This window comes from Nothoprocta perdicaria, unplaced genomic scaffold (genome assembly GCF_003342845.1).
Source record: "Nothoprocta perdicaria isolate Ctin4 unplaced genomic scaffold, notPer1 scaffold_552, whole genome shotgun sequence".
NCBI lineage: Eukaryota > Metazoa > Chordata > Aves > Tinamiformes > Tinamidae > Nothoprocta > Nothoprocta perdicaria.
In genome coordinates this window covers 5,694-30,754 of record NW_020455813.1, presented here as the reverse complement: position 1 = coordinate 30,754, position 25,061 = coordinate 5,694, and the positions used below count along the sequence as shown (strand labels likewise).

The 25,061-nt window shown below is 36.8% G+C and overlaps 1 protein-coding gene across 3 annotated transcripts in view; it reads left to right on the top strand.

Moving 5' to 3' along the window:
• The window catches only part of CHID1 (chitinase domain containing 1), a 36,548-nt gene extending 11,759 nt beyond the window's left edge, over window positions 1–24,789 (top strand). For all 3 annotated transcript variants that reach the window (XM_026048572.1, XM_026048573.1, XM_026048574.1), the window contains 4 exons: window positions 39–100; window positions 5,732–5,824; window positions 23,048–23,149; window positions 24,592–24,789. In XM_026048572.1, coding sequence (XP_025904357.1) covers window positions 39–100; window positions 5,732–5,824; window positions 23,048–23,149; window positions 24,592–24,751 — 417 coding nt within the window. In that variant the 3' untranslated portion in view covers window positions 24,752–24,789. The remainder of the gene's footprint in view (window positions 1–38; window positions 101–5,731; window positions 5,825–23,047; window positions 23,150–24,591) is intronic.
• Window positions 24,790–25,061: the final 272 nt, after the last annotated feature.

Genomic DNA, 25,061 nt, shown 5'->3' with positions numbered 1-25,061 from the left:
GTGTGGTGATTAACCCTATATCATTGGCTTTCTTTTAGAAAGAAAATTTTGATGGTTTTGTAGTTGAAGTTTGGAGTCAGCTGGGAAATCGAAAGCAAACGTAAGTATAAGTTTAAGATGCAATTCCTAAAAAATCCCTAATCCTTAAAAAAGGATCTCTTTAAGCTTTACTTTAAAGCTTAATTTGCCCACATTGTTTTTGGTTTTGTTACTCTCTATAAGCAATATACAATTCATTCTAGGACAACTGAAACTAAGTACTCTTGTTCATAAATAGGTAATTTTTCCAGTTGTTTTTTGATGACTAGTTTATCTGCTCAGCTCTGAATCTATTGTAGTCTTCTAAAATGGCCAGCAAATAGCAACTGCTTGATAACTGCAAGTGATAAATTGACTGCTGAAGTAGATTACTGTATCTTTTTATGCTTACTATAGTTTGGTTAAAAAGATGCTTTTCCTTTTGGTTAACTTGCATTCATGTAAGGTGGACTGTGTTACAGTAATTTTAACACAGTGTGTTAAAATGTGCTAAGGTGTATCTACAAAGTGGGTGTATCTACTTTGAAACTGGTTTGTTTGTCCAGTGTCACAGGACATTTCATTATCTCCATTCTTAGATCAAGCAGATGCTGTGAACAGCTATAAGAGCAGGAGAATTAAATAAATCCAGGTCCTTAGCAAGCCTTTTTTAAATTTAATTTTTATTGCATTTTGAGTGCTATTATCTTGGGATCTATTAATTCTCCTTCAAGCTCCTGAAAAATGGCTAACTACGAATTGCCTTCTGCATCTTGCTTTTTGTTACCAAAAATAGAATAGCTCATGACCTCTTCAGCCCACAGAGTGGCAGTATTGTAATGTGATTGCTATACCACCCTTTCCTCATGTTGTGTGTTTCCAAAATGGCAAATGTCAATCGTAAAACATTTTCTTAGATAGGTGGGGGACAGCTAAATTTGCAGGGGTGTCCACCCAGAGGTGAACCCTAATCCTCTGGAGATGCAAGACTTTGACAAGACAGTGGTTGTGTATGTTTAAACATCTAAAGCATCTCAGCTACTTGATACATAGCCTAAGCTTTGCTGATTCAGATCCTTCAAGGGCAAACATCTCAGATGGCTTAAACCTCTTCCTAGGTAAAGGAACAAAAGATTGTAATGATGCTCGTAGGAAGAGATGGTGTTTGCCTTCCAATTTCTCTCAGAGTTTTCTGACAGTACAAGGAGACCTGTCTACCTAATAGGATTTATTCTTACCTTTTAGTGTAAATGCCTTTTAAAGGAGTGGGTTTGGTTGTTTTTTCTCCTCTCTTTAGAAATTATGCGAGTTTAGGGACCGCTCATTTAAGCGGGTGGCAGTAGGCTATGGAGACTTAGCACAGGTTCACAAAAATAACTATGGAGAAGCTGCAGCTGCCAGCTTGCTTGTGACATGACAAAAGAAACTGAAATTCTATGAGATTTTGCTTTTTGAATAAGATCAGTGCCTATGCATTTGTAAGCAGAAAATAGTCATTGTGGCTTTCATTTTTTTAAACCTAACATAGACATTTATTAAATTAATAAATAATGAAATGGCACTCAGTCATATTAATGCATCCTTTTGAGAATCTATGTTAAGGGGAAAGTTGTGGAAATGTTTTCTATTTAGCAGCATTGTGAAGTCCATCGAACGCACTACCTTAGTGGTGACAGAATACAGTACAAATGACTTCAATCAGGCTTGAAATAACTGGAGAGAGTAGGATCTGTTTATAGGACACTTCTGTTTGGGAAACTGCCTCATTTGCAGTCAAGAAACTTTTTTTCTTTTTTTCTTTGTATAATACTGGGAGCCTTTCCTGTGTTTCAACCTTGAAATTGACATTCACTCTCTTATGAAGAGTATGTAGAGTGATGCTTTTTCAGGAGAAGCATTGAAATATGTCATAAACAGTAGTGCATCTATATTTCTGGTGGGAGGTGAGGCTATAGAAGAACATGAAAAACTGCATGTTAGTCTTCAAACACACTATTAAATGGAGTAATGACTTAAGTGTTACATGCATCAGAAAACTGATTTAATTGTAGTTTATCCTCTTGTATCAGTAGACTTTAAGATGCCTTAGGATGCTTTGTATGCCTTGGAGTGCATGAAATGGCATTAGGCATTTATATTTATTCTATCTGAAGAACCTGAATTGTCTTCAAATATGCATAGGGAAGTGAGGAGTATGGAGCTTAGGCTGGCCAGTTTAGGCTACTGTAGTGGTCTAATATAGATACTTTAAAATAACACTGCACCTACCTCTTTCCTATGAATTGTTTGAATATAAACTCCTAGTTTTTTTTCTACCCGTATCATACTGAAGCCAAACTGAATAGCATTTAATTGATGCTGACTCCTTGTAAGCTGACAATCATTGCAAGTGGTACACAGTGGAGAAAGATGTTGCTCATCTTCCTATTGTTTTAACATACAGAAAATCAATCTCTTATAGCAGAGTCTAATTACCTTAATTATTTTTCTTTCTTCCCCCCCCTCCACCTCAGAGACTTCTGTCATACGGTTAGGTATGAATGAGCCCGTCAGAATCTCACAACACACATAAAAGTGCCTGTGTTATTCTGATGAGTCGAGTCTGGCACTAGCTGACAGATGGCACTACTGTCACACAGAATCCATCTGTAAAACATAGTTTTTCTTGCCACGTGCTGCAGACATTTGGCATCATGCAAAATATGACCTTCAGGCATCTTATTAATGTCTGTAGGAGTACAAGAGCAAATTCTTTTCCTGGCAGATCTATCATTCATGCTAGTCCCTGAAAAATTAATCTATTAATCAAAGATTTGCTATAATTCACTCCAGTTTCCTGGTATTAACTAGGCAATGAAATGGCACAAAAGGGCAATTTCTTCTCGAAGTAGACAGCTTTATTCTGCCTGATTTTCTTGACAAGACATAAATTTGGGGAAGTAATGACTTCCAGCTTAAGCTATAAAATAGCTGAAGTTGGAAACTTGCAGGTTTTGGAAGGGTCATGTAACTAGAGAGCGTGGTATAACAATGAGATGCGTCTTCTGCATAGCTTTTCAAGTAAGTTTGTGGGTCGCTGTTGTGTCTGAAAGTAAGCTAAATCAAAGTGTCACCTTGTAATAGTAGTTTTTTCTGACACTTTGGGTGGTAAAAATGTGAAAGGATGCATGCTTTGTAGGGGATAAAATGCTTTGGAATCATGAACATTTGGAAGATGTTGTATGATAGTGATAATAGGCCTAACAGGGTGGGATTGATGTAAACCTTAATTAGCTTGTGAGAGAGTCTTAAAGCTGCCAATATTTTAGTAGCTACTCTGAAGTTAACTTTGACAGTGGTGAAGTCTGTGGTAAATATTTAATGAAGCCTTTTCAGGAAGGCTGACTTTATTTCTACATTGTAATTTCTAAAATGTCAATGTTTTTTCATTCAAAATTGCCACATACTACAGGAAAATGTTGTATTAAAACACTGGAAAGCACTGTTGGGACATAGTAAAGTTTTAATTTATAGCACACAATAAATGAGCATTCTGCTATTGCTTTTCTGGGAAGAGGGGAAGAGTGCACATTTGATTTACGTACTTTCTTGGCTGATAAATAAAAGTGAGGCTAAATGTAGTCTTTAGGTACTAGCTGTTAATCTTGTCTGATTCACCATAAAGGTCTTTGGGGCCTAGAGACCTGACTCAACTGGTTAGTGAACATTTGCTAATCTAAGTTTCTCGAGTAAGAATTTGCAGCTGTTTTGTTGACTACTTTCTTCCTGACCTGATCTAAGCTGAAGCTAATTAATTTTTGTTCAGAACTATACTGCTTGGGTTTATCAGGGAAAGAGAGGAAGTACAAGCTGTTATGATGGAGTGTGAAGCAGGGCGGCAGGGGGAAAGCTTATAGTCCCATTTTTCTATTCACAAAATAAAAATAATCCAATCTGCTTTCTTCCCTGTTTCTCAGGATGGAAATTTGTCTTTTATTTACAGTTGTAGGTTGTGGCTCTATGTGGTAGGCCCTTCTAAATTTAAAAAGTGATGGCATTTGTGGGCACATCTTTACCTCTGCTGGCAAATAGCTACTAACTTGTGTTACAAAGGGAAGGGAAAACCTTACATATAATAGTTGTCTTCCCCCTCCAGCTTTTCTCTGCAACTGATGGAGTAACTCCCATTGCATTCCTTAAGCTGCAAAGTATTGCTATTTGGATAGAATTTCAGGAGCTGAGGAAGATACACAAATGCACTCTTATCAGATGTCAGAGATACCATATTTGTGTATCAGTTCCGGCAAAATTACTTAGAAGGTCACCTAACCATAAGGCTTTTCTCGGTAGAAGGCTTACTTAGTTTTAATACTGATTGTAGTTTTTGATAAGACTATGACTATGATAAGACTGTGGGAGCTATGATGTGTTTATTGGAACCGATTAGTGTTTGGTGTTGTAATTCTTGAATGTCTTCGTATGGAAAATGATTATTTGCTGTAATTGATTTGTCTGAATAGTGACACTGTTAATGTGGAACGCATAGAACAAAATGGGAAGAAAAGCTGTTATTTCACAAATAACACAAATAAGAATGGTAGAAATACATGTTGCAGACAGACCAAAAGCTGATACTTGTAATCTCGTGTTTTTACATTGTTTGAACAATATAGGTGACAGATTGTGATATTTCATTGATGGGATCTGTTCAGTGCTGCCTGGTCTCAAACTCTAAGTGTAAAATATTGATGGCACTGGGGCTGTGATAAAGCTTGCTTTTGTGTGTTTGCCAGGATTTAAGACTAATGTTTTCTGTAGCCTCCTTAGTTTTTATCAGGAATGAAACTGTTTGGGGAAAAATTAAAAGTATTTGGATACCTTCGGGTAGTGTCTGCTTTGTGCAAGTCAATCATTCCTATGCTGTAATAATTGTATGGTGGGTCTGTGATCCCAGAAGAATGTCTCTGGGGATGATACTGACTTGGAGGACATTAGAGCACCAGTTTTTGTTTCTGAGGGTTCAAATCAAACCTTGTTTAAAAGGTAGAACCTGTATTAATAGTTCCAATTGAAGGTAATGTTGAACTCTTCTTGAAATAGGAATAAACATTACACTTTTGTTCCTGAAGGATGTACTTCTAGGTACAGTCTTGTCAGGCACTTATTTTGTAGCTATATACTAATGTATTTGGAAACAAAAAGATTATGCATAGCAAAGAAAAAGATTTATTTTTGTAAATATAGACTCCAGAAATACTCTTTGAAGAGTGCATGTCTAGCTGTGTAAGCATCTTTACAAATTATCTGATCTTCAGTGCAGTAGTACTGTGGCAACCTGAATCTATTCAACTGCGGCTAGTTATAGAAAGTGGATGGTAATCCATGTTTTATACTGAATGTGACCTCAATGATTGCCCTTCTCTGGTAAGATACACTATTTTTACATGCTAACCATGCACAATTAAGTTAAAATAAACCTAGAAAGCATTTAACTACATGATGCTAGTTAAGTCTCTAGTTGCAATTAAGTGAGACTTTTTTTTGGCAGTTCGATGCTCTTCCTTCTGGAAGAGGGTAAACTTTTAGCAATCTACCTCAAAGTCTTTCTGCTGTCGTCATTCTCTAGCAACTCTTTGGATCTCTTATAGGTGTATTCCTAATATTGCCAGCTTGTTCGTGTTAATATAGCACCATTTTTATTGCCTGTTCCCCTGACAACATGTTTATATTTCAGGGAGCTGATTCACTTGCTCACTCACCTTTCTGAAGCTCTGCATGAAGCACAACTTAAACTCATCTTGGTCATCCCTCCTGCAGTTGCAGCAGGGTGAGTATTCCTGTTTAGATGGCAAAGTGCAGATGAGAAGTACTGTCCTTTTCAATATTCAATAAATTCATTGCTTTTTTAGCTATGTGATTTAAATGAGTAGAAGATTACTTTAGCTTGATTGGTGGTCATGTCCTCCTACATGCCACACTGAATAGTCACTACAATTATTTGTACATACTTTCTAACTTTTGATCTCAAAATAACATGCAGAGGTGCCTCTTCTTGGTGTGTTAGCCCAGAATGTCTGGTAAGAAGATTCTAGAGCACAAGAAAAGAAACAAATATGAAGATGAATAACTTTATGCAATCTTTTTAACTTTTTGGCAATAGACTAGCATAAAAAAAATCTTTCAGAGCCTGTAGGCATAATTTCAGCTATGTTAGATAATGGCTTTTTCTTTGAGCAAGAAAGGCAGAGCTACTGGAAGGAATTATCTGTAATAGGGCTGTGTTTGTTTATTTCTGTTTTGACTTGGTAATTCATATATCCAGAAATACTAATGATTTTGTGCAATGATTTGAATCTGACAAATATACTAGTTTTATGTTCTTCTGTTTCAATAGCAGTAAGCAGTTATCTTTCAGCACATATAGCACAGGAATGCTTGCTAGGGGAGATGGAGCTCATATGGAAAATGATATGTAGTTATATGGCAGGATTCCCATGTAAACTGTGCAGTCCTGTAAAATATCCTAGCTTGTGTTCTGAGGAGCTCTTTATCTGTCACCATAACTTCCTGGTTCCAACTCAGCTACCAGCTCTTGTGTTTTTACGTTATGTTCTGCAAGACATTGTACTGATGGAATACTGCAGTTTTACTGCCTTACAACATTAAAAGTATAGATCCTCAGGACACTCTCAGGAGAACCCTAGACTTACACAGGTGTTACTTCTTTCTAAACTTTGTGGCTGGTTTCCTTTTCTTCCCTGTGCTCTGTATTGTGGTTGTCCTATATCTGAATACACATTCTATATGCATGAGGCAGTTTGGAAGCTTGTTATGCTCTAAATCATACAACACACCTTGTAAGTGGAGCCATGAATTTGTTAACAATAAATACATGAGCTAATGTTTTAGTTGTCTAATAGTCTAAACTCTCTAATACAGAAAAGTCTTAATATAATTGGTAATGTTGTTTTTCTGCTTTCTGCCTCTTCTCTGGTATCCTTCCAGTGTTACTTATGGTCCTAGGCTTGCATTGCAGTATTCCTCAAGTGGAAGTCATCAGTATCTTGAGGTTTTTGCCAGGAACAGTGTGACGCTCATAGCACAGATTTCTTCCCACTTTATATGGAGGTCTGGTTGGGGCTCTTTTTCCTGTCTTTCTGTTATAAACAGTTTACTTTTCATTGGTACTTGGTTGAAGGTTGAATCTTTGCTTACAAAGGGCACAAAGATTTTGTGAGCAAATGTTTGCTCACAAAGGGCTACTGGTTGTTGTACAGTGTCTTTAGGTCTGTCTGTGATAATTTATAGTAGTGTGTAGTGTGGTTTAAAAGCATCATACGAAAGAGCAGTAATTTCAAAACTTATTTAAAAATAGAGACATGGATATTAAATCCTGGCTCACAAGATGACCTTTGTGATATTGGCAGACCACAAATAACCTAATTTCTTGCAGATTTGTCTGGAAAATTTGGGGGCTGTATGTCTTAACCTCACATGCATGCTGCCTTATAATTAAAATGTTTTGAGATCCCTTTTGCTTTGGTTAAGTGAAAAATAATGATAAACAACTAGGTCTTCACTTCTGTCTATGGCTTATTCCAATCTGTTATGCTGGAATGAAATTGCCTTCTGCCCTTCATTTTAATTAATGGTTCTTTTTTAGAGACATTTTCTGTTGCTGTTAATTGTAGTCTGTTACACAAAAAGTAAGGAAGAACACTTACAGCATTGGTTGTAAGTGCTTTAGTAAAGCACTTTATCACTTCCTCACACATACTTTTTAAAATGTTAATGCATGCTCTGATAGAACTTAAGTAATTACTGTAAACAGTAGTTACCATGAAATGCAGTCACTCCTTTTGATGGTGGGGAGAAGGCAGAGAAGACTTATAAACTATAAAATTCCTGGTGGTGATTGTATCTATTAGCAGGTTCAGTCTCACAGGAGAGATTCAAGTCTATTTTTCATTTAGTTGCATGGATCTCTATGGCCTATTTTTTTCCTAGGGCCTGAAGCAGGAAGTTGAAGGCATCCCATACGTCTCTAGATTCTATAAAGCTATTTTTGCCTTGACTAGATTTTGCTTTATTTACAGTAATGAGTTACATCTTTCAGAACTGCTTAGAACAAGACAGTGAGGTTTGGACCTTGTGTTGCTATTGCTACTACCACTGTTGTGAATATTGAAATGTGCCACCTGCTTACTCAAGAAATTATGTTCATCAGTAAAGGAGAAAGTCCTAAAATAGACACAATGTGCATGAATGCTTTAAAGTTTAGAAATGTGTTAGATTTATTGGTATCTGTGAGCAGAATCCTGAAAACTTGTTTCTGTCTTTTATATAGCAGCTGTACTTGAAAACTTAGCTTTATAGCATAATGGGGCTTCTACTGAAATGTATTTCTCATTGTGTATTTAATATCTCATGTTATCAGATTCTTTGAAAATCACTTGGATTTTAACACTTAAACATGATTGAAAGTGTTTTAATGCATTTTATATCCTTTACTTGTTGGAATCGCTATAGACTGTTAATCAAAAGCAGCAAAAGGCTGAGAAGTACCATCAAGAATCATATAATATTTTAGAGCTCAGTAGCTGGCAAAAGACTGATAAAGGAGACATGAGCTGTGTGTCAATTACCCTTTTCAGCTAGGATCTTAGGGACTGAAATACTGTTTCTTTTGTGTTCTACTCTGATTAATATTTAGAGAGAAAGCATAGTAAAATGTAAGCAGTTTATTTAGGAATTTGTAATTTGTACTACTTTGATAAGTATTAAGATCAAAACAGTCTGGCAGCAAACGCTATCTGAAAAGAGACTTTTACGGGCTAGAAATACTGTTTTGTTTAGGCAAAAAAAAATCTGGAAAGTGCAACCTTGCACATGGGGTCAATTGTATGATGCAGGGAGGGAACCTACCGGGTTGTCTATTTAACTTCTTGCTGACAACCTATGCTAAGTGAAAATGTATCCCCTAGCTGAAGCTTGTGTTTAGCTCAAGGATTCTGTAAAGCCTGTGCTCTTTGTTTTAGTTGAAGTTGTAGCCTAAGGGAAAACTTCGAAGAATGCAGATCACTTCTTTAAAATGTTTACAGCATTGTCCACAGACTGTTCTGCTGGCACAGTCTGAAGGCGGAAACATATGTAGTGGAACCAGGAATCTGACAGAGTTTGCTGCTGGAGAAAGTACATATGGAACTATCCTACTGGCAAAGCCAGATTAGGATAGCTGGTGTTTTCTCCCACCTAATCTTCAGGAATTGTATGATTTTCCTGTAAATGTATGTGACTTGTAAGAGAAATAAACAGCAAGAACCCAAATGGTGATGTAAAGAGTATGTGTTCCCTTTTGGGATGAGAGACTTATCATGCCTGTCAAAGGAGAGATAGTAGGATTGCTGTATTATGTAAATGGTTGCTAGTGCAGATGGTTTGCGGAAGACTTAAAGCTTATCTTTCAACAGCTTGCCTCAAAATGTTAGGGAGTGTTAAAGCTTCTAGCATGTATGGTGGACGTATAAACTATGGGAGTACCATATCTAAAACAGCAGTGAGTGGCCAGAGGTATTCTCCCTGTTAATCACCAAGTAATTGGCAATGTTGGTAACTCAGTTTGTGCTGAATAATCCTGGGCTTGATATAATTGCTGGCCTAAGTATATGGAACTTAACACTGTTTTTAAGTGATGGATCTTATTCAGTAATTAATGTACCACATTAACTATACTGATGAAAGCTTTGTATGGATGCTTTTATGTTGGTACCACAAGTCCCCCTCTGAATAGGGTAACTGTGTTTGGAGTGAACTACATTATGCTTACTATCTTATGTGATGGTACTGGTTTGTTCTTTCTCTTGGAGACTAGCCTAAAAAAAAAAGGCAGGGGGGAGGCAGATAAGTGTAGATATTGCTAAGGGGTTAAAGAAGCTGTTGAAACAAGAATGTTGGGAAAGGAGGCCTAAAATTTGGTCGTGTCAGTTCTACTGTGTCTGAAAACGAAAGGATTGGAGGTAGTTGTTTCTGTTTCTTACTGCTTATATGCTTTAGGATATCTTATATTTGCATTTCCATAAGCAAAAAGTGAGGCTTTGAATCTGAATAATGGTTCTTGCTTGCAAGTAAACTGAATTTAATTGGATTATTATATATTTTGCTCAGGTTCAATAGTGGTTTTAGGCTGTGGTCATGAAGGAAAACTGCGTAAAGAAAAATCTTAACATGTGATGTCATCAGGAAGAATAACAATTCTGTTTTCTGTTGTCTTGAGAGAGAGCAAAGGCAGATGAAAGCTTGCAGGAGCTGCAGATAGGATGTTGTCTTTCCATTGGTTGTATAACTAGGGCATTTCTGGTTTTTGTAGTTTATTTCCCACATTGAGCATATGACATAAGTCTCAAGGATCAGCTTTGTAGATATTAAGTCATTAAAACCTGTTATGGCCACTAAACATAGTGTTAAATAACTTAGTATTTGTAGACAGGTTGTTAGTGGTTGCTTGCTTGGACATTAATGGTCCCCCAAGGTAGAGTTCTTTGCACAAACTAGCAATAAAAACGCATGGGCTGTATCACTGACTCTACAATATAACACTATGCTCTTTAGTTGCATATTGATGGCTAAGACACACCACGCAGTTCATATTTTGTGTTGGACGTGCTTTTATGACACCTGCCTGCAGGCAAATACAAGGCAGTAGCTGGCTCTTAAACAGCAAATGATTCTTTATCCCTTGAAGTTTTACAGAATCTGTAAGTGGGATAAAATAAAATCTCAAGTAAATAAGTGAAATTTTCAACTTTTATTTAACGTATATGAGAAACTTCTTTTATCTCTTTCAGAGAAGATCATAGTATACTAAGAATTTGTGTTATCATACTTTGAATGTATGAGCCACAAAAGACACTGTTACTTTCTTAAAGAGTCTTCTAGCTGAAGATAGAAAGCCTGTTAAAGTATCAATTACTGCATCTGGAAAAATAAGTTGATTTAAAACCTGTAAATTTGAGTTTTATGTGTATATAGTATAGCAATTAAAATGCTACGGAAGGAGGAAAAATCTAGAAATGGATTGTTGCAGTTGTTCAAGAAGCCTCAAATAACATGAGTGAGCATTCATGTGGTCTCATAAATAGTATTAGCATGCTAGACTTTTTATAATTACTCTATGAAGTACAGATGTTCTTACCCATGTCTTAACTTGCTTTTCAGAACGAAGCCTAGGTCAGTGAGCTGTATGTTTTCATTTAGCCTTAGGGGACATGGTAGTTAGGATTATTGACAAAAATGATGCACATTTTGAACAAGTCATTGAAGCTTTCACTTCCCTTTGAAGCAAGTTCTTGGAAATGCTATTACTGAGAAACTGCACACAATTTGCTGTTGGTGTATTGTGATTACATGCCTCTGGTCTATCAAAGTAGTGTTTAAAATGAAACATGCTTGTCTCTAGAATGTACTCTTTACTTCACAGTTTTAGATCTGGAAGCATTCGTGTATGTGTGAGGAATGTTTCCTTGTTGCCTCTAAAACAAAAGCTCTCTGTAGGAAGAGTTTTTCTCTTCATTTTCTAGACATTGGATCATTGTGCTTTTCTGGAGATCCTTTAGCCCTGCTACATCTTAAAGTATAACCACATGATCAGGAGGATACCTCAGCTGTGGCCCTTGAATTTTCCAAGCAGAAACTTGTGCATATGCTGTACAGCCGAATGCATAACTCTGCCCGTGCATAGCAAGTTCAAGGCATCCTGTATATATGGAACATGTTGCTCTATGAAGCATAATATCCATCTTTGCTGTCTTATGACTACTTTTCCAAATATCCAACAGCCTAGAAAATCACAGGCAGTATATCCCATATGGAAGTGACTTGATGTGCTTCCCTAAAACATCATGGACCAGTGAATTTTTAAGTATGTGGAAGATATCACATTAGTAAGCAAACATTAGAAGGATGTGATTAAAAACTTGAAATTATGTTAGAAACATTAAAAAAAAAAAAAGAGATTAGTAATCATCTGAGGTAGGTAAAGAGAAAAGCATAATGTTGTTTTAATAAAGGAGAAATAAATATGTAAAATGTGAAAATAAACATGTAAAATGTGAAGAACTGGCTGCACAGAGCTGTGTTGGAAAAGGATCTGACAGCTGCAGAATACCTAGTCACCACTTGTGTAAGAAAGAATAGTTGTTAAGCAGCTGGATCTAGAGATGACTGAAAATTAGGGCTTAAAATTTTGTCAGACTATCCCACAAAGCAGAAGATAAGAGCTTCATGTCCTTCAGTGGATTGTGCTGTAATGTCATTTTATAACCTGGTGGTTCATAACCATCTGTAACTTGCTAGTGAAACAAGTGCAGTTAAATTTGTAACTGTGTCTTTCACTCTCTTAGGATGTAGGTTTTGAAGAGAGCATATTAAAGCTCTTGCAATCTTGGCAAATAATGCATATCAAATTTAGTCCTCACTATCTTCATGAATGCATGCTAGTTGTGTTTTTGTTGCTTTCATTTGAAAGTCTCAGGAACCCAAGTGATTCTTTTTTTTTTTCCAATTTTTGAATGTACTGTGTGCTCCTCACTCAAAGTACAGCACGCATCCCTAACCTTAGGTGTTCTTGTTTGAATGTGTAAAAGTATTAAAAAATGTCTGCTGCCTTCCCTGGTGTAAGTTATAGAGCTTCTCTAGGTATGTGCGGTTGTTTTTTTTCAGTCTTTAAATCTTTTCCTCTTCAAAATCATTTTTTCAGTTCTTCGATTACTCTTTTTTTTTTTCTGGCAGCAGAATATATTGCAGATGTGAAGGGCTGTCTTTAAGTAGCTTCAGCCCTTTCTTCCTAGAGTTGCAGTGTGATTGAAAGTAACCAGAATTATTTATTACTCCTATTTAAAACTTTTTTAGATAGCAGTGAAAATCAGTTCTGCTGATGAGCCTTTTGAGAAAAATGGATGTCAGGGAAAAACTGAAGCTTACTAGCAGCTGTTTTCACCCCTTTTTACTTTGGGCTTCTGTGTGGAAAGTGGGAAATGTATGTGTTTAAAAAAAAAAAAAAAAAGCTTGCTAACATCACAGTTTCCTGGCTCAAAGGATGCCACAATCAACAGGTATTTTGCGTATGAGGCAAAGGATATGGATGATTTAGTCTCGTCTGTCATCTTTCAAAGCTGTTGCTGTCACAAATACAATTGCCTTGCTATAACTTTGTATATATGAAATAGTGTATTTGTGAGTCTACTATTTGAGCATGTGTATCACTTTTCTTAAAAACAAGCTTTTTGGGGTATGAAGGATGCACTGATGTATTGAGATTTTTGAAATTGGGCTTAAGGCGTAAAATTCAGCACTGGAGAAGGCACGGAGCTGATTCTCAAATGGGCTGTATAGACTAGCTGACTAGCTTAATATTGTTTATGACACACTAGAGAATCTGTAGAATGAACATGATGGTTCACAGGAATCAGGTTGAAATATGAGTCTGTATGGAGGAGAGTGGAAACTGGGTAAGGAATGACTTGTAGGTGACTTATATGGAAAAAAATGTTAATGATACCTTCCAATTACAGTAAACCTATTGTTCTACGCTCAGAGCCGTGCCGTTTCCTCTTGGGTTTTATTTCTTTGTATAAAGGCTTGAAGCATAGATCTGCCAGTCAGATCTCTTTACAAATTGGGTTCTCTTAGAGCAAATTTAGATGTTTGTTAGTAGATCTCAGCTACATCTGTATGTGTTTTTTCTCCTCTCTCTACTAACTTTTCCTTTTCCTGTATTTGCTGCTGTCTCTTGGGCTGCCAGCTCAATGTAGCAAGGCTCTGACTTGCAGCTGTCAAAAGTTGAGTATGTTTTGTATAGATTGAGAGAGGGCTCAAGAGGAACAATTCTCAGAGGTAAGTGACTTTTAAAGGCTATTCTTTGCTCTGTAATATGAATGCAACCATGCTCTGGCTGCACCCTTATGTGTTGAAACAGGTACGTGTCAGCTTTTGAATTCCCGCTAGGAAGGATCGTTAAAATCTGTAGGTCAACTGACACAGGACAGAGTGGATGGTGGAATGTTTTCCTCCCCACATCTGTCATTTGCAGCACTTAGCATGCCTTGGAAGAATTGGTGCATAAGTTTGTGTGATGTTGGAAAATTCTGCTAAAAAATAAATTAGTATTTTAATCTTTGCAAGGAGGAATTAGCCTACATTTGGTGTGTTAGTTTTTGTTTTTTTTTTAAATTAAGTTCATATGCTCCCAGGGTACAGGCTTGTTATGCATGATGTTCTACTATTGGACCGTGACTTGCCTGGGCATTAAGCCCTGGCATCAGAGGCACTGAAATAGTTTGGAAATTAAGAGAACCAAATGGTGACACAGTGGATGTTCATTTGTGAATAGCTTTGCTTAAATGACTCCTCAAAGAGACTGAAGCAAAGTAGCAGGAACAGCAGTGGGAAGGGAAACAGTGAATACAGTAGCAAACAGCATGAGACAGTTTATTTGCTCTTCAGGTTGTCTGATGTCAGATATTTTTTCACATAAATTTCACATATATATTTAAGTTATTAAAAAATACAGTGTAAACAGTGCATACTGATCTGCCAGCCTACCTTGGCACTGACCTGGAATAGTTTCTGGAAAAAGGCACAGCATTTTTCAGGCTTGTTTGTCCCTAGGTGTCAGATAGGGGATGTTATGCTTTTCTGTTAAGGACATGTAATTGTTGGCACTTTCTCCTTCTTGACATCTCCTGGTTCAGACCAGATGGGCCACAGGTAATTAGTTTGGCTTTGTAAAAGCTCTGACTACTCAGGACAAGAACAGATCCTGTATTTGTCCGTATTTGGAGACTGGGTAATGCAAAAGCTACAGCTGGGATGGGATATGTATATTAAGGAAATGCCAGCTGTCAGTGTTTTGCAATAAAAATCATTTGGTACATGAATACATTTTTTTTCTGATCAGAATGCAGTAATTTTTTTTACTGTTCAGTCATTTACAACCCTTTGGTGATGTGAAACTTCCATATTTTGTGGAGTGACCACTCCAAGGACTTTCTTATTATGGATCTAAAGCACTGGGTTGAAATGTTCTTGATAGAGAAGCTGACTGGCCTTTGTGTGTGTGTGTGTGTATATATATGTGTGTGTGTGTGTGTGTATGGTTGTTTTTTTAATAGCCACTCTGATCTAATCTGAGAAATTGATAAAGAAGTTGTTGCTGTTGAGAAATGTTAAGCAAGCTCTGGAATGCTAATAACAGCAAGGAAAGTAAGGCTTGTGGTTTTCCCGCAAAGCACTTGATTTGAGTTTTTTTTTTTTTTTTATTTTGAATTGTGATCTTTTTGGTCAACAGCTGGCAACCACAGTCTGTGAAGACATCTGAATTTTAAATTCTCCCATGACACTACTGCTGCACTTGTAAACAGGGCATAAGGAGGTTTGAGAGCTTTGTTTTTCTGAAAGTAAGCTACTAACTTGAACAATAGAAAATAGTATTGAAAGGTGCTTTTTTTCCTGAGGTAAAATAAACTGTAACTAAGATGGTTCTGATAGGGACCAAGGTGATCTTAAACTTGACAACTCCTCCAATGAATTAATGTTACCATAATGTCTCCAGGCTATCTGCACCATTAAAATATTCTTCATAATTTCTAATATTGGGCTCTGTGTGTTTTAAAGCCGTTTTTTGTTCTCTCCCAGGTATTGAAATTGTTGTATGCAGTATGTCTCTAATTATACTAGACTGAGACTTGGTGTGTATCACACCTGTTGGTCTGAGTTTGGAAGACTGTAGTCTTCCTGTTTAGTCTGTATATCAACAGACTGATAGATTAATGTGGGAACAGGCCCTGCTCAGAGGTGTACTTTCTATGGGACTATTTTTCGGAAGCTAATACAGTGATTTTTGGCATAGGGAGTGTTATTGTTAACATAAGATGCTTAATTGAGATCTAAACGTTATGACAATTTATGCATCTTTAAGTGTTTCTTCATTGGTTTATTAGGTCTTCCTCTTCCTTTCTTTCATATCTATGAATGGGAGTTGTTCTGTGTGGTGTATCTGAAAAATATGCTAAATTGTAGTCTAGAATGTGAGCTTAGTACGTGAACAGACAAGACTGCTTGTACTGCATTTGCAACAAATCAAGAGGGAGAAAAAAAAATAGATGCAAGTAATGTTGAGATAAGTTTGTTGCTCTTTATTTCTAATCATGCAATTTTTCTAAACATCACACTAATGAATGTAAGGTAACTTTGCCCAGACCTCTGATATTGATGGTCTTGCCGCTGAAGACTGAGTCAAAGCAATAATCAAGCCAGAAGGGCTTGATAACTCCAGGAGTTAATTGTCTTAGTATTTCATTGTGAGGCTAGGAAGGGCATCATTGACTAGGAAAGCTGTATCCATTTGTTAACGCTTTTCAAAATACGTGTGGTGGAGTTGTGTTTATACGTGATGGCGTCTCAGTCCGAGTGGCTTGTCGTTGTCAACTTTCTGTTTGAAAGGCAAATTCTGCCTCTCCCATCTTTTGAAATTGAAAGAAACTGTTGTGAAATGGCTGGCCTTTATGAAATTGAACCAGGAAACTGGAACTTAATTATGTTATTTAAAAAAAAGTGTTAACCAATTTCTCATTCTTTCTTTATAAGCTTTTGGTTCTCAGTCCTGTTTGTGTATACTTACTGATGTAATTGTATATGCATGCATGTTAAAATTATGTTTCTTATTTACAAAGATGCAGTTATCAGTAAATTAGATGGACAGTATTTCAATATAAATGATTTGTTTATATCCATACTGCACCCAATGTGTAGGCAATGTAAGACCATTTTACTGTGGTTGCAGTTGTGTGTTGTAACATAAAGGAAGAGAATTCATAAACTAAGAGATGCTTAATATGTCAATTTTGTAAATCAAATGTAAAATTGCTGCTTGTGGCTAGTCTTGTTCATGCTTAGTTGCAGTGGTTTCTTACAGAGGAAAATTCAAAAGCCTGACTTTCAAGTTAGATTCCCTTTAATCCTTCCCTCCATATAACTTCTATTCCAAGTATGACTGTTGTTGAGAAGAAATGATGAAGGAAGCATATGAGGAGGCAAGTGTAGAGTAATCTTATGGCTTGTAGGTTTTACTGGGGGGAGCAGTGTTTTTTGTCAATGTTCTTTCAGTATTCTGACGTCCCATCTTCAGCTCTCTTGAGGCCGTTCTATGAGTTTCTGCATAACTGCATCTTTTGGGAATCTGTCAATCCAGGTTAACCTGGTCTCCAGCTGATGTTATCTTGTGCAAAACATGCAGAGGTGAAAGCAGTAGTGTTCTGTGCTTTTCACTTGAATAATCATACTGGGATTTTCAGGCTGTTCCAGCTCATTGGAGGCTCATAGAAATGAGCTGTTAGGCTTTTTTTCCCCCCTCTATCAGAATTCCTCTTTTATTTGCACAGTATTCAAAAATTTTTGTCTGCCGAGATAAAGTTTCTCAGCAGTTTTGTATTATTCCTTATTAATAAGGTAGTTTGTTGGATTACATGAATGTGGTTGACAGATGTGAAGAACATAGTCATTGATTGAGAGGGAAAGGAACCTCCTTTAGCTTCTCGTGCATGACTCAAAACTTTTGCATGTAAAATGGGGAGTGTCCTGGAAGGAGAATTAGACCAAAAGCCAGGACTGGAAGAGTCCCAGGCAGTGATGATTCAACTAATTTTATGGAATTTCCTTTCAATTTGATTTTTCCATTTTAGGAGGAATGTGACTTGCGTATTTCTCTTGCAACAGAAGAAATGCATGCTGACATGAGATTTGTGGTGTTTTTCTCACAGTGGTCTGACTTCAAGACTATGGTTTTGTGAACCATAAGACCAATTTTGGTTTTGCAATGCATGGTCCTTGTGTTTTACTGGTCTGAGTGTGCAGGCCACAGACCCAGGTACTGTATTTGAGCGCTAGGTCAAATGAAATTTGGAACATATCGCTATATGCAGCTCTTGAGCTCTTGAAAGCATTTTCCTTTAAGAAGGGCAAGGGAAGGCTATGTTACAAATATATGTGAGCTTATTTGAATACTAAGTTTGCACATTTTCTGCAATGCTTACTGAGTAGCATGCATCTCTGTAAAAGGCTTGATATGTTAGCTGCAAGGATATACTTGCTGAGGGAGAGAGGTCAAAGATGAAATTCCTGCTGTGCTACTTGAAAATCTCCAACCAACTGCCTGGAATTCAGCCTCGCCTACACATTAAATCTGCTGTCTGAGAATCTTTTTGCTTAAGCATGCAGCATGGTTATGTTTTCCTACAGTAAGAAGTATTTTTATAATTATTGTTCACAGCTCAAAATAGCAGAGTTGTGTCAAGGTCCTGGTGTTGCATGAAGCAGGCAAAGCAATGCTATTGCAAATGCCGATTAGTTTGGTTGTTAGCCTAAAGAAAACAAGATCCTTGTCAGCTCTGTCTGTCCTGTTTGTCTATCCACAGAAGCTTTTTTTAAATCAGTGGGCCAGTTTCAGATGAAATTGCTGTAGGTGTACAATTTTTAATAGCCAGGCCCCTGCTACTTCATGATTAAAAAAAAAAAAAGTCAGACAGATGAAGACTTGTCCTTCCCCAAGACCCATCAGCGAGAAGGCATTGTAAATGGAGAAAGTTTCTAAAAGACACCAGAGAATCTAGTTGCAAAACAGTCATGGGAATCTAAGCTTCATAATCCTGTTGGTCACAGAACTACTTCCTAAATACTAATAGTGGAGAGCACCTTTTGTGAGCTGTTGTTCTCCAAGAATTTTGATGAATTAGATGGGGTAGTTACAGCTCTGCCAAGAACACATTCCCTGCATGAAAATACTTTAGATTAGCTTGCTTATGCATTTGAGTACCTTAGTATTGACGCTTACCATTGGCACGGTTCACTGAGTAGAAATCTTAGCTTTCTTGTATTTGATGTAGGAACAGACTGCATATGTAAAGAAACAGTGAATTTCTAATCAGTGATCATGAACTAAATAAATTCACTGGTGTGTGTTCATAAAATGTGATGCTCTTATACTTTATGCTACTAACTGTGAGGAGCTATGAAATTCAATAGCTGATGATAAAGGAAGATGAAGGGGAAGATTTGCAAAGAGCTACAAACATATATACAGCAAACAAATATGCAAAAATTGGTCATCTTTATGAAGGATCACTTAAAGATGTGAGGATACAGGAGAAAAATCTTTTTTAGAAGGGAAAGGGAAGGTGAGGACAAGAATGTAACTCAGACTTGCAGGGAATCATGGACGGTTACAAGACTTCTAATTATCTTACTTCATTTGGAAGTGATCTTAGTGAGACAGGAAGTAATTGAGAATGTAGATTCATTGGAAAGCAAATGAAAGTTGCATTGTTGAGATACTGGAGTATTTTTTTCAGCTTTCAGTATGAAAGATTACAAAGTCAAAACCTCATAGAAGTACTTATCAGTGAAGCACTAATGAGAATTGTGATAAAGATGGCCCTGTGCTACCTAGAAGTTGCACATAATAGGCTTTCTAGGCTCTGAAAGAGACTGCCCTGCACTTGAGAAGCTGCAACTGTAGAATAGCAAAAAGGGGCCATGTGATTCTGAGCTGTCTATACAGAAATTCCAAAGAAAACAGGTGGTTTCTTCTGTTGATGTCCATATAAAAATTTCTGTGTATGTATAGGGCTGCACATATATAAGTATACATGCATACATACAGAATATATACATACATTTCTATGTAAAAATCTATCATCAGAAAAAAAAAGTTAAATTGAAGGGAATATAGGCAAGTAAAACCCATGCTCTCGGGAGAACAATTTTTCTTCAATTTCTGTGTTGAGTAACAGAAACTTGAGTCGAGAGCCTAGGAGGAGGGGGCGGGGGGAAACGCTCAGCAAAGTAAAGGACCTGCTTTAGTCAAGTAAAAAGGGCCTTAGCTAAGAATGGAAATAAATGAATAGTGGCTCATGTGTAAAAGGTTTCAGAATATTTTTGGCAGAAAAAATCAGCCAAAGAAATGTCTCTCTAAAGCGCATGGTAGAATCTCTATCACTTCTCTAGGAGATGCGGTGGACCAAAACAAAAATATTGCCATACCTCAAAGATAAAATGAAGCAGTTCAGAGATTAAGGTTAATTCTATACAAAGACATTTTCAAGATCTCAAGTAATTCAGTTTTCATATTATTCATGTGTGGAAAGCTGCCTTTTGTACTTTGAGAGCTGTGATGGCTGGCAAATTAAACAACCCAATTTTAATAACAAACAGTCTTTATGTATAGTGTATATTAAGGGTAAATAGTGATGGAGTCTCTGCCTCTTCACTGAATATTTTGGAAACATTGTTCAGGTCATATGAGAATGGCAGGCTTTTGACTAAGACTCAAACTTCTGTTTTCCCGGACTTCTGCTGAATGTCTTGTGCCAAATGTCTTTCTCTGTACTGGTTTTCTCAGCTGCATACTCAATAGTATGTGCCTACCTTTGAATTGACTTTTAAGATTAATTTAAGTATCAGAATGATGGGATAGCCTCAAATTAGAGGCATAACCACCGTGTAAAAATCTTTTTTATTTTTTGTTCTTTACTTGTAGGTTCTAGTTCTTTTGAATTAGAAATGTTCCGTAAGGCAAGATTCTCTGAATCCTGTTTTTTAACTAGCAGGCAGTTTTCCAAACTGTTTGACTAGAGCAGAATTGACTGGTGCTGGTTGAACTGGTGGGAGATGTTTCCTGCGTAAGAGTTGTGGTATTTTGCTTCTTCCATGATTGACAAAGTGTATTTATTACTGCCATATTTGATCTAATTTGGGAACTCCCGCCCTTGCTTCTCAGATGGTATTTCTGTGTAGTCAAAGAAATTCAATTACAAGTTTGGATAAAACAATAGGCACTATCCATCTTAACTTACGGATATAGATCTGTGAATAACTGTATCTATATCTGTGAAAAGTGGGTGTAGAGGGCAAATTGCTTGTCAGTTTCAGTAAAATATTACCCTATTTAATCTGTAAAGTAATCCAATTTACCGTAGTATCTAATGCATAATATAATTATTTTTATGCATTTGTCCTCATGAGTAATCAAAATCAATTTACAGAAAATGTGCTTCACTGGCATTTGATTTGGGGAATTGCTTTGCCTCGGGGCATCTAGGTTGCCATTATATAGTTTTGAAGATGTTCTTCACTTTCTTCTTATAGAATGGTTGTATGTTTGCAATTGCAATAAATGTATGAATGTTTGCAATTGCAGTAAATGGCAAGCAATGGCAATTAAAAAAGTCCAGTGATGGGTTGCAGAAGAAGACTTGCGTTTACAGTTTGTACGTGAAGTCTCAGAAGGAAAGGTATTTTTTTACTGCTTAATATGACAAGTAAACCATTGATTCTGAAAACTTGAAAATGCCAGAGTGCTACTATACTTCATACATATTAGAGCTAAGTAAACCAAAGCATGCATGGTCAGATTGACCTTGCTTGCTGGTGTCGTTCATGCTCAACTCCCTTATAGCACAATAGACACATTAAATGATTTATTTTACAACACATCAAAACCTGTAGTCTATTAACTTCTTTCCTAATGTGATGGAACAGAAAGTGTCCTTGTAAAGCTGTAGGTGAATGCTGCTATGTTCTGCTGATTCATTCATATCCATTCATCAAACACTGTTGGATGTGGATTTAAACACTGATCCAAAAGCAATAAGAGTCAAAATAAGTGATTTTTCAGTTGATTACATTAATTTATCACTGAGAACCATTCTCCCTCCCTCTCCAGTTGTGGTGGAATGTGCGTGGTTTTAACGTGTAGCTTGTCTAGGCAGCAGATGCCTGCTGTTTTCTACCTGAAGTGGTGGTTTCTGATACCAGTGGCAGTTCTGTATGCAGCCTCTCCTCAACCATCTACAGGAGTCTTGTGCAATCCTTCAGGTCTTTTAGAATGACTTAGTAGCAACACAGGGTTCATAAATGTCCAAAACCACTTTTTTTCTCCATTGTTTTTCCCTATGAATCCTGTTCTCCAAGGCTATTTTGGATAGCATGCTGCAGCTCTTCCTGTCCATCCCATCTTAGATGTTCAGGAATCCTCTGACTGAGGACATGGTTCTGGCAGCAGCTTCTCTACCTCTTTAGTTCAATGCCATCTGTGCAATGTGATTAAGGTTTCCATCTCGCTATACTATTTGTGTTGGTAGTTGGATGTTATGAATTCTTTTTGAAACAGTTTCAGAGTTTTCCAGCAGGTTGTCTGCAGTCCTTGTCCCCTGGTTGAAATGGATGAAGTCAGGCTGACAGGTTCTGTCTTCCTTGGGTACAGTAATGAACCATTATTTGAAATGAGAACACTTCGTAAATGTGTATAGTTGTGTTCCTGTGTAGACTGATTTGGAAAAGAGTTTGCTCTCAAAAGAAAAACAGGTATTTCTTCAAGCAGCATACTTTGCTGAATGCTTTCAGATGACTTGACTTCTTAAACCAATTCTGGAAACTGGTAATTACTTTGCCTTATCTCATTACTGTATGCAGGAATGTGAAAGTTCTTCTTCCAGGTCTATTTCTCCTCCTCTCTTCCCCAGCTCCTAAACTAAAAAAAAAATAGGCTTTTTGTGTAAAGAAAACAATCTTAGTCTTTCACAGAAAGCTTAAAGTTATATTGGTGTTCTGCTTTTTAGGACTTTTTAGTAGTGAATGAAAGGAAATTAAGATTTGCATTATCTGTTAGAAAAACTGTGTTAAGTATAGTACAAGCTGAAATGTTCCTTTCTTCAGAGATTAATCAAAAATTACCTTTGGTTTATGTCTTAGTATCAACAGTCCTACGCATTTGCTTAAATGCAGCTCAGCTGCTTAGTCTTAAAAGAAGCAAGAACAATTTGACAGGTTGGGCACTTAAGTTTCATAGAGGCCTTTAGAATTCACTTGGTTTTTTTCTAAGGCAATTGGATTAGCGCACAGCCCTTACACTCACTGTTCTGTCCATAATGACAATGCAAGTTGATAGAGCAAGCCAGACTATATAGTAATTTCTTTTTGTTGTTTGCTTCTGTTCGAAAAGGACTAACCAGCCAGGAATGTTCACAAAGAAAGAATTTGATCAGCTGGCATTGGCAATAGATGGCTTCAGTCTCATGACATATGACTATTCAACACCACAACGGTAAGATTCTAATTTTAGTAGAGCATTGCTGAAGGAACTGATTCCTGGTTATGTTGCTATTAAATCTACAATATGAGTTACTTTGCTAGAATAGCAAGTGAGTTTGTCCAAAAAAGTTGGTTACTGAGATTTGTATGTCAAGGTTAATCTACATTGCAATGAGAGCAGTGATTGCAGCATAAATTTGTATACAGTTTAACTTCATTCTAATTATTGCTGATTCCTATGAAGATAGGGTCATGTGAGCTTTAGTACATATTTTATAAATGCATGTGGAACCCTGAATGCGTTCTGAGATATCTACTTCCAATAGACTTCCTCTGTGCTTTTGCTAATTGCTGAAGCTGCACTGTGCTTTATGCTTTGCTAAAATCACATATTCTACTAGCCTTTCTGCCTTTATTGATACCTTAGGTTACTTAGATCTGAGCTTGAGCTGCTAACCTTGTTGTACTTGAAAGGGAGATGGAGGCAGTTTTCAGGTAATGCACTCACTATGCCTGAAATAAGCATAGTTTGTGAGGTATATTGCTTCTACTTTGAGATGAACTTTGGGGGAAAAAAATCGTTATGCTTGAATTTACTTTGTTTGGTCTCAATATATGAAATACAGCTTAATACCTCTGTTCTTCCATAAAATTGTTGCCTTAAATACAAACACGATTTCCAGTGAAATTCTATGTTATATTGGCACATTGTGTTTTAATGGCACAGGTATCCAGAATACTTTGAAGTAGTTAAGTAGTGCAGAGTAAAGAATGCTGATATTTGAGACTGGGAATGTGCTTTTCTTTTTATTGTGGCACTGAGTGTTTACAAGGAAGCCTGGTTGCCTTTCCAGTGAACATAGGAAGGGAGAGAAGATGATATCCTGATTCATTGTATATACAAAGTTCAACCACTCCAAGTATGCTGGCTAGGCTCATGTTGTGAATGGAGCTTTTCTTTGTCACTGAATTGACCGTTTAGGGTTTTATACTAAAAATGTCCAAAAATAAACCATTCAGTTGCTAAGTAACCACTTAAATCTGTTTTTGTTTTTTCTTTCTATAAGCAAATAGAAAAGATTTTTGTCCCATTGTGTTATTTTAGGTTACAGCATGGAAAAGAAATAAAGTTCCAGGGTTTTGAATTTATGTGAATTAAGCGAAACTTAGTGTTACGGAAGAAGTTAGATTCTGACTTAGAGTAAGAAGAGACATGTTCCTTGAACTTAAAAATAGATCATGAAGTCCTCTGAAGAATGAGGCAGCATGTTTTGTGCATCAGCAATTCAAGTCCCAATATATATACATTTAATCATCATAGGATCATGGATTAACCTTCTCTCTTTTTTGTGTGTTGTACTTTTCTCTCTGCAGCTAACCTAGTTAAAAAGAGAAAGCTTTTGAGAATGAATGTGCATTCCTTCTTACTGCCAATTCTTTTTGCTAACCCAACAGACCTGGTCCTAATTCTCCTCTTCCATGGATACAAGCTTGTGTTGAGGTGCTAGATCCTGAATCAAAATGGAGGAAGAAAATACTTCTAGGGCTCAATTTTTATGGCATGGATTATTCTGCTTTGGGAGCCTCTGGGGAGCCAATTCTTGGTAGTAGGTAAGACTTGTCTTGATAGTGAGTACTTATGTATCAGGTGTATCCCCAGTGCTAGAAATTCATAGATGTTCATGAGTCATAGACTTAATAACAGAAACGGCAGAAGTAATACATCTGCATATGAAGTAACAACTACTGTCTACAGAGATAAAACTTATTCTCTGTACAGAAATGTAAAGGCGCATGTATTTTGTCAGCACTCCTATGGAAGAACAATTTGTGCATTTTTTTCTCGTTTCTCTCTGCATACTCATGTGTTTAGTTTGTCATCTTTGTGTATAAAATCTTCCAAGATTTTCTTTTATGATGTGTGA